Genomic DNA, 13048 nt, shown 5'->3' on the forward strand with positions numbered 1-13048 from the left:
ATAATCTTCATATGTATTGTTGATTCTTAAAATTGCTTAGTGCGGTTCTTCCACATATTTTCAATCATAAACCAGCAAGTTTGAATATCAAAATATCAAACTACACGTATTGAAATGGAAACAGAAAAGATACGAACCTTCTGTGGAATTTCGAAGAATTACCAGAATTATAAAAATATTTCCTGTATATAGGTCGATAAAACCAGCTTGCATCGCGGGTAGGATCGCCACTTTCGGTGGCCCTTGCTGGCAACCAGTCATTGACCCCGAAACGAATTTAGAGAACACGCGTCAACAAGGCGCAATCCGTTGAATTCGAGGTGCCAAGGTCGAGTCTCATCTACTCACGACAAAGATTCACCTAACCGGTTCGAAATTCCATGGCCAGTTGCCAAGATTTCGATAACCACTGTCTCTTGGCATTCGACCATATTAAACCGCTTAACACCCGTGATACATAGTGACATAGCTATACACTTAGCTATATATTTACATACATAGCTATATATTTCAACGTCTACACAAACATTTGATGAATATATTGTGTGTGTTACACTTTCACATTTTGGAATTTCATTAATACTGTAATGAGATCCGATCATCATGGTTGTATTGGTAAAGTTTGAAACAAATCTCGCAATGTACAATAGATGAATAAATTATGTTACCATAAACTCAACACAAAATATATTTACGAAATGCATTTATCATACGCTTAAGATGGTTATTCGTGCTGCACATTATTTTTTTAGTAAATATATATCTTTAATAAATATATTGTAATTTACGTAGTAATGCGTTGTATAATATTTTTTCTGATAAGTGTTCGGATACTTTGCTTCGAAGTATACCTATGTGATCATGGTAATGAACAACCTAATGTAAATTGTTTTGCTAGCACTATTGTTTCTTGTATATTCTTCGTGAACTTGAAAAAAAACCTGGACATCAAATGGTTAAGTAACCCATAAATCGCTCGAACAGCTGTCGAAGTAACTTCTTTCCGGCACTGATTGCGTTAAAAAAATACCGTGGCGTTTAGTTACGCACGCGTGCTGCTAGGCTCGAGAAACACCGTTACGAGATCAGAATTCTTGTTTTCATCTACGTTTTGCTCGATGAACTCCGATGCTCGATGCGGAACACAGGAATTTCGCTATGATGCAATTTGATTCTATGATGCACTAAACTCTACGCTCTATAATGTGAAAATATCTTTACTGTTACTCTTTTGTCTCGTTTGTTCTCTCATAAACGATGCACCATGTTTATTATGCAACCTGAACATTCAGCACTACGACAGATGTCAGAAAACACTTTGCCGTATCGTCTTTATTCTTTAATTCTAGAAGACAACGTGTCGTATCTATAATTTTATTCGCTGCTTCGTCCATTGTTAATAGTATTCAAGTTTGAAAAGGCCTTAAAGTTATAATCATCATCGGCAAAGCTCCACTCCCTCTTTTACAAGTTTCGTATTACGTCTGTATATTTTTATTCGCACGAAAATATTGATTTATACCGGACTCTCTTCAATATTGTACGCGAGAATAATAGATGAAAGAAGAGAACATATGCAAGCAAGAGAGCTTGGCTGCCTTCATGTGCGCGCCACGATAAATCGTACGTTGCATCGAAGCCAACGAATGTAGAGGAGTGCCATTGAGTAGCAAACCTTATAGTAGAGTCTGATTTCGGAAAAATGTAGGAGACGGTGCTGGAAGTAGTTGGTATTTGGCCTACGAGAGATGGATCTTCCTTTGTTCGGTGGATTTTCGTAATGACGACGCGGGTGGGTTTAAAAGCCTAGTAAAATGCAAACTTGGCTATTACTTAAATTCAGTGAAACTTCATTTATATGAACTTGATAAAAATAGTTTATAGATTAGAAGATCACTGATTCTTCCCGCTACCTAAGTTGTTTCGTTCATATAATACAAATTTAAATGAATAGATTTAGTTAGCAAAAGTTTTTGTAATCAGCCATTGATTAACATTTAGTTCAAATAAATAAAAATTATATAAACGGAGTTCTACTGTACAGCAGAAACTCGTTTGGTCGAACACGTCGGGGCCAATGCCACGTGGCAAAAAAGTAACTGAAATTAAATCAATTCTCAGAACAAATGCCGTTACTTTGTAAAGTAAATCGTCCGCCTTGCCTACAACTCGAATAATATTTCAAATCCACATTAGCATTAAAGACCATGTCATGTTGTTTAAGAAAGTTAACCAAGATAGAAAATTATTTGAAAACGATTTCTTTGAACTTTGTGCAGAACGAAATTACTTTCCCTATATCGTTCATACAACAAAAATAATTCATTATTTCAAACTGTTTTTTATCTTTATTTCAAATAAAATTTGTCCAAACCTGATAAAGAATCGTCAAATTTTCCGGTTACGCGCCGGAATTCGAAACACGCTCATGATAACATAAATTCAATTCTAAAGAGCTGATCAGTTCTTAATAATTCTTATCATAGCGATGTTATGATCGAATATTTTTAAAAAGAACGAATCGTTACTTAATGATGCCGTATCTTGGTTATGCCTCCGGGTTGTCTTTCACGGACCAAGTCTGATTCTAGCCGTTCCAAAGTACTTTAAGATTCGATTAATGCAACCTCACATATAGAATTCATTATAAGAATTCACATATAGAAATAGATTTGTTTTATTCCCCAAACGTTATGAGAAATGCATTGGATGTTTTTATATTTTTATTTGTTCAGATTATGTGCAGTCCATATAAATACGATCGTATTAGGACACCACCTCGTTACATCTATTAACAAATAACCAATAAACAACAGTACATAACAAATTAACATATAGCAATTTTCATCCATTTAGTGTCTTACACCATGTACGTGTTTTACGTAAAATATTTATAATACAACTGAGTTAGCTGATAAATTTATACTAAATATCAGCTACCGCCCTCATATTTACGGCAGTATATATAATTCTGATATACATATTTCGAATGTAAAAGTACATTGTATAAAATAAATATAACAATTCAAGGTAAAGGTTACTTTTCCACGTTAAAACGATCGGTTTCTAACATTTTAACTATGACGTGCCTTACCTATCTTCGTATCTTCCAAAACTCGGTGAACTCGCCAGTAAGTCTAAATAGTCCCAAAAAATTGAACTATTTTCTGGCAAGCGAGTTTGCGTCCACTTGTCTTTGCTCCATCACTTTTGCGTATTGGCATTGCAAGCGATTTACATTCACGACAACGTAATCGTTCATTGTATCAACGATGGATCACTCTTCGGCTTAACGATGCATCTTTGTAGACAATTCGAGATTATCAAGACGAATTTTATTAAGTCGATTAACTTCGAGAAGTTTGGCTATTAGAAAAAATCCGACTTTCCGTGGAACGACACTGTCAACCCTGGTACCGGGCAATAATCTCGAACAAATCCTCGATATAATCATATTGGTGCAACTACTGATGAGCGCCTCGTTGATTTGCGTCGAAGGTAAAAATATGTCGCTTCTACATCCTTTTCTCTGTTTTCGTTTTCATTAGCTGATGTGAAATACCTGTGATAACGATAGGAAATTTAGAGTACTATACATGATCATTCCGTTTATTATTAACATTAGAAATGCGAACGATTAAAATATAAATCGAGGATATATAATTCAAAAGACATGTTTTCATCCATACACTTTGCAAAAGATACATTCAAATCACTTTGAACAACATTCAGTTTCTACTGTTTCTTCTTTCTAAATTGTGCCAACTCAAAATCATGTAAAAACAGAGACAGGTACAATTAGTATATTACCTTGAAAGCTTCGCCCTGATCTGGCATTCTCGTACAATTGTACCTTTACGTCTACGCAGCCGATGCTGTGGAGTCTCATCCTCTGAATCTCGATACAGGTATCGCGTAAGCCGTCTACACTTCTAGTATCACATTCTAGTATCAATCTCGAGCACGTGGCACTAATAATCAACCATGGAGACTTAACGATCCACGTGACAGCTGGGAAATTCCTCCTGATGAACCCATTCACTTTCAAAGAAATACCGAAGACGTGAGATTCTTATTTGTCCATTTTGAGGGTAATGATGGATACGTAGAAACCATTGGTCGCAAGTGCTACGTATATATGCAGTGAATTCTCGTACGGCACCAAGCACACGACAAGACTCTCAGACTCCCTCGTTCTGCACTCGGTTGTCATCCCCACCACTGTACTGGTGGGAGTTTTCCGCATGGGGATCTAATGTTCCCTTTAAACACATCGTGAAGTTCGAGGGCTGAATACTGTAACCTGATCCATGAAGCACTATTAATTTAACGATGAAGCTTCTTTATTTGTGTCCTTTTTTCAGACGGATCTTTTACTAATGCATTTACGGCATTACTCTATTTAAAATAAGATCGAATACGATATAGTTTAAATTCACTTTCACACACATGTGACAGATGAAAGAACATAAGTTAAATTCACTAAATAAGCACATATGCCGCAAATTATATCGTGTTTGATTTTGTTTCAACCAGAAAAACCCCGTAATTACGTTGGTAAAAGCTTTATTCGATAAAAATTAATTTCATTCAACGTTAATATTGCTTCACCGATTTTCTGATCTAGCCGACTTTCGGGCCATTTTTTCTAACACTCGCACTGTTCTTTCCTATGTCTAGTGGGAGCTACTCTTGGTAATCCCTTGCGTAACAAAGACGATACTACAGCTGCTCTGCAGAAACAGCAGCGAAATATTCTCTTACGCAAGACTTTCACTAACATATCTACGTACGAAGCATACTATAATCTCTTAAACACGAGTGCACAACGTTTTCGATCAATGTATGCGAATAAATAAGTCAGTTTAGAGCCATTTCGAGATCACGCAATTACGATCACAGTCTTTGCTTGCGTTCAATATAATCTATTGCATCGATCATAAGTAAGACGTTTCAGTTTTCCCACATTACTTACAAGAAAGGGTATTTGCTTGCTATAAGAAAATAGATCTTCCTCCTTTGCGTTTACTTACATACCGTTGCAACCTTAGTCTGATAATTTATAATAAAAATTGAATATTCTTTGAAGACACAGACCAATTTTCGAAACAGACGACGCCGAACAAAAGAAAACGCGGTATAAAAGCGTGGCAATAAAGTATTTACCTATGAAGTAACCACCACCACCTGAATTTTCTTGGAAATGTGCAGTTGAAATAGAAATGGTAACCAATTGGGCAGCAGACGTAATTGAGCGATTATAGCAGAATAAAAGATAAACCGAAAATAGATATACAATTTGTTACTATGTTGGAAGAAGGTAAGGGAAGATATTCACGATTACGTGGAATTACTTGTCGATCCTCATTTTGTAAGGATGAAAGAGTCGTCGGATGAAGATTTCGCTTACGCGATGGCTCCGCTGAAAATCATGTCGTGGCCTGTAGGAACCTGGCCTCCTCAAGTGTACGATATCTTCTCCGCTATACGTGCTATAATCGCGATTCTACTTTTGGTATGAAATTTTTGTGTTTCTGTTTCGAAGTTGACACGTTAGCTACCAACTATATAGAATCGGGGACAAAGTAAGTGGGCAAGCAAATGGAACTAGTTTTAATGTTGTGCACTTATATCCTTTTTATTGCATATCGTTATAGTACATAGATTAATCAGGAAATAACAGGAAATAACAAGCCGTATTTAACGAAACTACAGTGACAACTACTCCTCCTACTTATCCACTTACTTTTATGCAAACGTGTTAAATGAAATTTCTAGAAGCCAAATTGATCCGCTCCACGTTCTGCTACTCCGACAATTTTGTAATTACTACACATTATTTGTATTCTCTTTGGAAGACACCTGACGTATTTCTATAAATTTTCTTATAACATAGAAATCGTTTAAATTATAATGAATTCGAGCATAAATTAAAAAAGCAAATATGAATAATTTCATCGCACTTTTTACTTTTCAATTTGTGAACCTAATCAATGTGGTTTCTGAGTGACTGAATTTGTTTTATAGCTACTCATGCTGATTATCGTGCAAATGGAGTTGTATTTAGACAGTAGCGACGCCAAGAAGAATCTGGACGCTCTACTATTAATTACCTGCGGCATTTTGGCGTTATCAAAGATCATACGTTTTCGCATTCAGCCTGATGGCCTTGTTTCGAATTTTGTCTCGGCGGTTAAAGATTATAACGAACTAAAAGACCAAGAGAAACGAGTGATAATGCGAAAACACGCTTATATGGGTAGACTGGTGTCTGCTAGTGTGATATTTTCTTCGTGCATCGGCTCGACTCTTTACTTGGCTATCCCTATGCTATCTGGAGATGAAGAAAAAGATATAGTTAACGTAACGAAAGGAAGTATAATGGATTACCCTATACCTTCCGAATGTGTAATGGCCCTTATACAATTGCCGGATAATTTGTTCTTTATGGTTTTTATCATAGAGTACTTGATGCTGTTGTTCACGAGCACTGGAAATCTAGGTAATGAATCGCCGTGTCCAATGAACCACCCATTGTCAGGAGCCATTCTAATTAATCCATAGATTTTAACGAAGAAGAAAGATTAATATCATTTTTTCAAACGCAAGGAACTGTTCTTTTATTTGCATTGGCTTCTTACAATCAGTCCTTAAAACTTGACGTACGATTTTATTCGCAATTTAATTTACATAAATATAGTACTCTATATTGAAAATAAACTCCAGACTCGGTATGACACAAAGTATAATGAGGAATTTGAACAGTTGGACGTGTATCTTGTGTGTATGCAATGCGCTTATACCTCCAGATGCCGAAATTAATTATTCGTTTTGGACAATGAAACTAAGAACGCGATAAAAAATGGAATTGATCAGTTTGGCTTCTGATTTGCTTGATTGGCTCGGCACATGTACAGATACTTGCCCAGAATAACGCAAGAATCTAGCTTATTTAGTTTGAAATATGAATTAGGAAGCGATACGTTGTTCTTCGGTATTATTTTTCACCTGTGCGGTCAGGTAGAAATTCTGAGATTAGAGTTCAATAGACTAGGTAACAAGAACGAAAGAACAATGGAACGTTTCATCGTGTTAATCAAGAGGCACATTTATTTATTGAACCTAGCCCACATGCTCAACGAGACAATTAGCTCTATCTTGGTTATGCAACTATTCTCGAGCTGTGTGCTTATTTGTACAACCGGTGAGCGTTCTGATCTCGCTTAATAAAATAACACGAAGCCTGGTATAAGAATATTTGAATACCATTTATATATAGGTACAATATTCATCTATTTTTAGGATTTCAACTTATTCTCGATCTGAGCATCGGAAACATAGTCATGACGATAAAAGGATTTATAGTTCTGAACGCTATGTTGGTGCAACTATTTGCATACAGTTATGTGGGCGATTATTTAACGCGCCAAATGAAAGGTATCAGCGACTCGATATATTTTTGCAACTGGTACGATATATCGAAAAGTATGGCAAAAGATCTTATTTACGTTATTATGAGAGCTCAATATCCAGTGTTCTTGAAGGCTGGCAATTTCTTTATCGTCAATATGGAAACGTATATGAGTATTCTGAAAACTTCTATGTCGTATCTTTCAGTCCTTCGAGTAATGGTAAATGCTTGAAGCGGTATGAACCTAATAAAGTACAATAAAATATAAAATATTTTCTTTCTGGTGTTTTAATATTCACTTCGTATACTCGAAATCAAACAGTTTTGGAATCGAATGTACGCAGTAGATCGTCTCAGTAGACTGTTATGGTCAATGATTCACGCAATTTTCGATAGATGTTATTGCAGCATCGTTTGTTTATAGCCACTGACTAAGAACAGGATAGACGTGACATTACATGGGTGTTCGCGTCTCTGATTCTGAAATACAGGAAAAAAACCAAAGTTCATTTGTATTACGCTGTGGTCAAGGAACAGGAACACAACAAGAGCCGACTCTCCACATGGAAATCCACATGTAAAACAAGAAGGGCCTCTTCTGCGCAAGCAGGCACACGTATATGGATACATATAAACACTATGAATGCCTCAGACAGAGGCATTTAAAAACAAAATTTCATTTTATGCCTGTATATTTTTATTCGTATGAAAACAGATCAAAGAAGAGGACATATGCACGTAAGTGGGCGTAAATGTTTTCGTGTGCGTGCTAGGATAAATCGTACGTCAAATCGAAGTAAGTAAACGAAAGTAGAGGTATGTCACTGAAGGGCTAATCATATAATAGTGTCTGGTTTCGCAAATACTCGTTAAGTTTATTGTAACACTATCACAAATCTTACTCCATTCAGTATTTTACATCATAAGTCAAATTTATATAATATTTCAAATGTAGAAATATATTGCATAAAAGAAATATAATAACTTGGTGCAGTCGATTAGTTTCTAATCATCTAGCTGACGTGCCTTACCTCTTTTCAGATCTTTTAACACTCGATGGACCCATAGATAGATCTTAACAATCCCTTGGAATTGAACTACTCGATGACAACATACTGCCTATTTTGCTAACTTTGCCTCATCCCATCTGCGTATTGGCATTGCATACAATGTGTAACGTCGTCAATGTAATCGCTGATTGGGCCAATGGCGGATTATTCTTCAGCTTAAGGATGAATTCCCCCAAGTACTCATTGCCAGGAGTCATGCTAATTAACTCTATAGATGTTGATGAAGAAAAAGTTTAACATCATTTTTCAAGTGCAATACAATTTGTTTTCACTTGTATCTGTCCTTTAAAATCACTCCTTAAAACTTTACATACGATTTTGTTTGTCATTTTACTTACATAAACATACATACCATTATATTCAGTTTTAACGTACATACTATGGTGTACTTTTTTCTAAATAATAATAATCAATAATATACATAAATATTAAAAAGTCGAAGAGTATATTTTTGTCCATATATTTTATTAAGACTCGTTTAAAATCTCAAAATCTATATAATTATTACCGATAAATTATAAATTTATCGCTTTTATCACCCTGCTACTTCCACTGTAAGAGAGTTAAATGTCTAGTATTTTCTAAACCCTGCCAAATCAAATTCGTGTAAAAACAAGTATAATTGGTATATTACCTTGATCACCGCAGCCTGTGTATCGTATTCAAAACCAGATTTCGTGTTCCTGATTTGCTTGAGCACGAGAGAGCACAAGCGTCGGTGCATAAAAAAGCTTCATCTTGATGATGAGATTACTCCAACAGTCGTGCAAAATATAACATTAGTCTTACCGACTTTTTGATAAATTCGATTTTCAGACCACTTTCTTATTCGTCCTCTCACTTTTTAAATCCGGCAAAATGCTACATCATATATATCCCTTGCACCGGTTCTTTCCTCGATGGACGTTTGGTTTGGATCCAATTTTAGTGTGCTGTGCTGAAATTTACTGCATTCCTCCCAGGAATTACCCTTTGTAAACCCTCGAGCAACAAAGGCGATATTACTCTTATTCAGCGAAGAAGAGCAACGATATTTTCTCTCACGTAAGACGCAAACTTTCACACAAATAAATGCGCACGGAGCACACTTTAGTCTGTTGAATACCGAGTATACAACTGTTTGGATCAATGCACGCGATTAAATAAGTAATTTTGATGCAATTTTGAGAAACTCCGAACGCGATCTTACCCTTCGCTTGCGTTCAAACATAATCGATTGCAATTTAGACGTTTCACTTCTACTACTTTCCCTGTAGCATAGGGTATCTTCTTACTATAAGAAAATAGATTTTCGTTCTTTACATTTACTTACATACCGTTGCAACTCGCATCTAATAGTTTTCATGAAAGTTAAATATTCTTCGAAAACACAGACCAATTTTCGAAACGCATGATCCATTTAACAATTTACCATAGGAGTTGGATATTCTTTGAAAACAGAGACCAATTTTCGAAACGGAAGATGCTGAACGACGGAAAATGCAGTATTAATCGTACAGCAGATCGGCGATAACGTATTTACCTGCGAAGTAACTGCCACTGGAATTTCCTTGGAAATGTGCACATGGCATAGAATTGGTAACCTATTGGACGGCAGATAATTGAGCGATTACAGTGAAATAAAAGATAAGAAAATACACACAATTTGTTAATATATGGGAAGAAAGAAAGGTACGGTACTAACGTCGACGTAGAATTATTTCTCGATTTTCGTTTTCGAGGATGAAGGAGTCGTCGAGGAAAGACTTCGCTTACGCGATGACACCGATGAAGATCGTATCGTGGCCTGTTGGTACCTGGCCTCTTCAAAATTACGGTATTTTTTCCGCTATGCGTGGCATCATCGTGATCTCTCTTGTGGTATGAAACTTTTTTGATACTGTTTCGATGTGAATATGTTTGCATTTCGTTATACAGAATCGAGAACAAAAATAAGTGGACAAACTAATGGAACTAATTGTAGTGTTATATATGTAGATACATTTTATTTTTTATTGTATATCGTATAATACATAGATTATTTAGCAAATAATTAAAAGTGAAATTTATATTTTTGTATAAACAAGCCGTATCTGACGAACCAAAATTGACGTTTGGTTTTTCTTTCGTAAGGTTTGTTGCATATTTAACTAAACTTTAAATGTCAATTAAATACTCGGCGGAAGATTGGAGTTACTTTTTCGGAAAACACTTTGACATTTCGGTAGAATATTTCGAATTACCACAATACTTGTTTCCATTACCTGTCTATTTACTTTTGTCCGAATGTGTTAATAAACATTCTGAAAATCAATTTAATCCGCTACATTTTTTGTTAATTCCACAATTTTACTATTACTCTACACTATTTACGTTCTTCTTGAAAGACAAATGTCTTATTTCTATCGATTTATTTGTGTCAAGCGGATTGTGTAAATAATAATGAATTCAAAGGTAAATTAAAGAAGCAAATTTTAATAACTCCATCGCTCTTTTTATTTTTTTCATTTGCGAGCCTAATCAATAGGATTTCCGAGTAGCTGAAATTGGCGCTTTTAAGAATTTTCGTTCTTTTACAGTTGCTAATGCTAGCGATCTTACAAATGGAAATGTACTTAGACAGCGGCGACGCCGAAAAAAACGTGGACGCTTTGATATTAATAACAAGCGGCGTTGTGGCCTTGTCAAAAATTATATGGTTTCGTATTCGACCTGCTGGCCTTATTTCGAATTTTACTTCTGCGGTTAAGGATTATGAAGAATTGGAGGGTCAGGACAAACGATTGATAGTACGAAAACACGCTTATATAGGCAGAGTAGCATCTGCCACTGTGATATTTTCTTCGTATATCGGCTCCACTCTTTACATGACTATTCCTATGCTGGCTGGAAATGAAGAAAAAGATATAGTTAACGTAACAGAAGAAAGTACAACGGATTACCCTATACCTTCCGAATATGTAATGGACGTTATACAATTGCCGGATAATTTGTACTTTATGGTTTTTATCATAGAGTACTTGATGCTGTTGTTCACGAGCACTGGAAATCTAGGTAATGAATCGGGTGTTCGATGAATCACCCATTGTCAGCTGCCATGCTGATTAATCCATAGATTTTAACGAAGAAGAAAGATTAACATCATCTTTTTAAATGCAAGGAACTGATTCTTTTATTTGCATTGACTTCTTACAATCAGTCCTTACAATCGTCCTTGACGTACGATTTTCTTCGCAATTTTACTTAAATAAATATGGTACTCTATATCGAAAATAAACCCTCGGCTCAGTATAACGCAAAGTATAATGAGGAATTTGGACGTGCGTATGTAACGTGTTTAAACTCTCAAATGTTGAAACTAATTATTCGTTTTGGACAATGAACTTAACGCGATAAAAGATGGAATTGATCAGTTTGGCTTCTGAAAGATACATATAAAGATATTTGCTCAGAGTAGAGCAAGAATCTTGCTCATTCGGGTTGAAATATGAATTAGGAAGCGATTCGTTGCTCTTCGGTATCATTTTTCACCTGTGCGGCCAAGTAGAAATTTTGAAGCTGGAATTCAATAAACTGGGCAACGAGAACGAAAGAATAATGGAACGTTTCATCGTATTAATCAAGAGGCATGTGTACTTATTGAACCTGGCCAAGATGTTGAACGAGACGATCAGCTCTGTCTTGGTCGTGCAACTATTCACGAGTTGTATACTTATTTGTACCACGGGTGAACACTTTTACCTCATTTAATGAAATCATACGAAGCTCGATGGCATAAGTTTATTTAAATACGATCAATGTGTTTGAACGATTTGTATTTATTTTTAGGATTTCAATTTATTCTCGATCTGAGCGTTGGGAACATCGTCATGGCGATGAAAACATTGACAGTAATGAGCTGTCTGTTGGTTCAATTGTTTGCATACAGTTACGTGGGCGAATATTTAAAGCGTCAAATGGAGAGCGTCGGCGACTCTGTGTACTTCTGCAGCTGGTATCATATACCGAAAAATGTGGCAAAAGGTATCGTTTTTGTCATTATGAAAAGCCAAGATCCAGTTTCCTTGAAGGCTGGGAAATTCTTTATCGTCAATATGGAAACGTACATGAATATTCTGAAAACATCGATGTCGTATCTTTCAGTCCTTCGAGTAATGGTAAATCCTTGAAATGTTGTTAATATAATAAAGCAGAATAAAATATTAAATATTATACTTTCAATGATTCAATATTCGTTTCAAATTCATTTAGAGTTGAATGTGCGTAGTAGATAGTCTCGGTAAGCTGTTATGATCAAGTGTCTTTTGTGTGTAGCCATTGACTAAAGACAGGATTGACGTGACGACTTGACATTGAATGGAACTTTATGGCTCAGGTTGTGAAATAACTAGAAAAAATCTGAGTGTTTTTTGCAGCCTCTCCGAATTGCTACTGCGAACGTAGGAAAATTATATTCGTCCCGATCGTCAACAATGACGAAGTCAGTAGCTACGAAGGGATCTTCCTTTGTCGAACTCTCGAAAGAAAATTTGTCCCGTCGCATAACTGGCAGCTATGAAACGCCACGTGCATAAGTCGAATTGTCAGC

The 13048-nt window shown here is 35.9% G+C and overlaps 1 protein-coding gene and 1 pseudogene across 1 annotated transcript; both read left to right on the forward strand.

The window, feature by feature from the left end:
• The first annotated feature begins 5911 nt into the window (after nucleotides 1-5911).
• Nucleotides 5912-12773, forward strand: LOC117230548. The gene is made up of 8 exons (XM_033488128.1): nucleotides 5912-6502; nucleotides 6974-7204; nucleotides 7303-7637; nucleotides 8127-8149; nucleotides 10203-10341; nucleotides 11040-11514; nucleotides 11957-12187; nucleotides 12289-12773. Exons 1-8 carry the CDS (start codon nucleotides 6034-6036, stop codon nucleotides 12627-12629), a joined length of 2244 nt encoding a protein of 747 aa, XP_033344019.1. The 5' UTR covers nucleotides 5912-6033; the 3' UTR covers nucleotides 12630-12773.
• Nucleotides 7658-9025, forward strand: LOC117230855 (annotated as a pseudogene).
• Nucleotides 12774-13048: the final 275 nt, after the last annotated feature.

This window comes from Bombus vosnesenskii, unplaced genomic scaffold (assembly GCF_011952255.1).
Source record: "Bombus vosnesenskii isolate JDL3184/JDL3185 unplaced genomic scaffold, Bvos_JDL3184-5_v1.1 scf7180000013267, whole genome shotgun sequence".
Lineage (NCBI taxonomy): Eukaryota > Metazoa > Arthropoda > Insecta > Hymenoptera > Apidae > Bombus > Bombus vosnesenskii.

What these genes read in the sequence shown, in the direction of transcription:
- LOC117230548 (XM_033488128.1), top strand. Translation starts at nt 6,034, where the DNA reads ATGCTGATTATCGTGCAAATGGAGTTGTATTTAGACAGTAGCGACGCC. An exon ending in CACGAGCACTGGAAATCTAG is followed by an intron (nt 6,503 to 6,973) that starts GTAATGAATCGC and finishes AATATGAATTAG; the next exon opens with GAAGCGATACGTTGTTCTTC. An exon ending in CACGAGCACTGGAAATCTAG is followed by an intron (nt 11,515 to 11,956) that starts GTAATGAATCGG and finishes AATATGAATTAG; the next exon opens with GAAGCGATTCGTTGCTCTTC.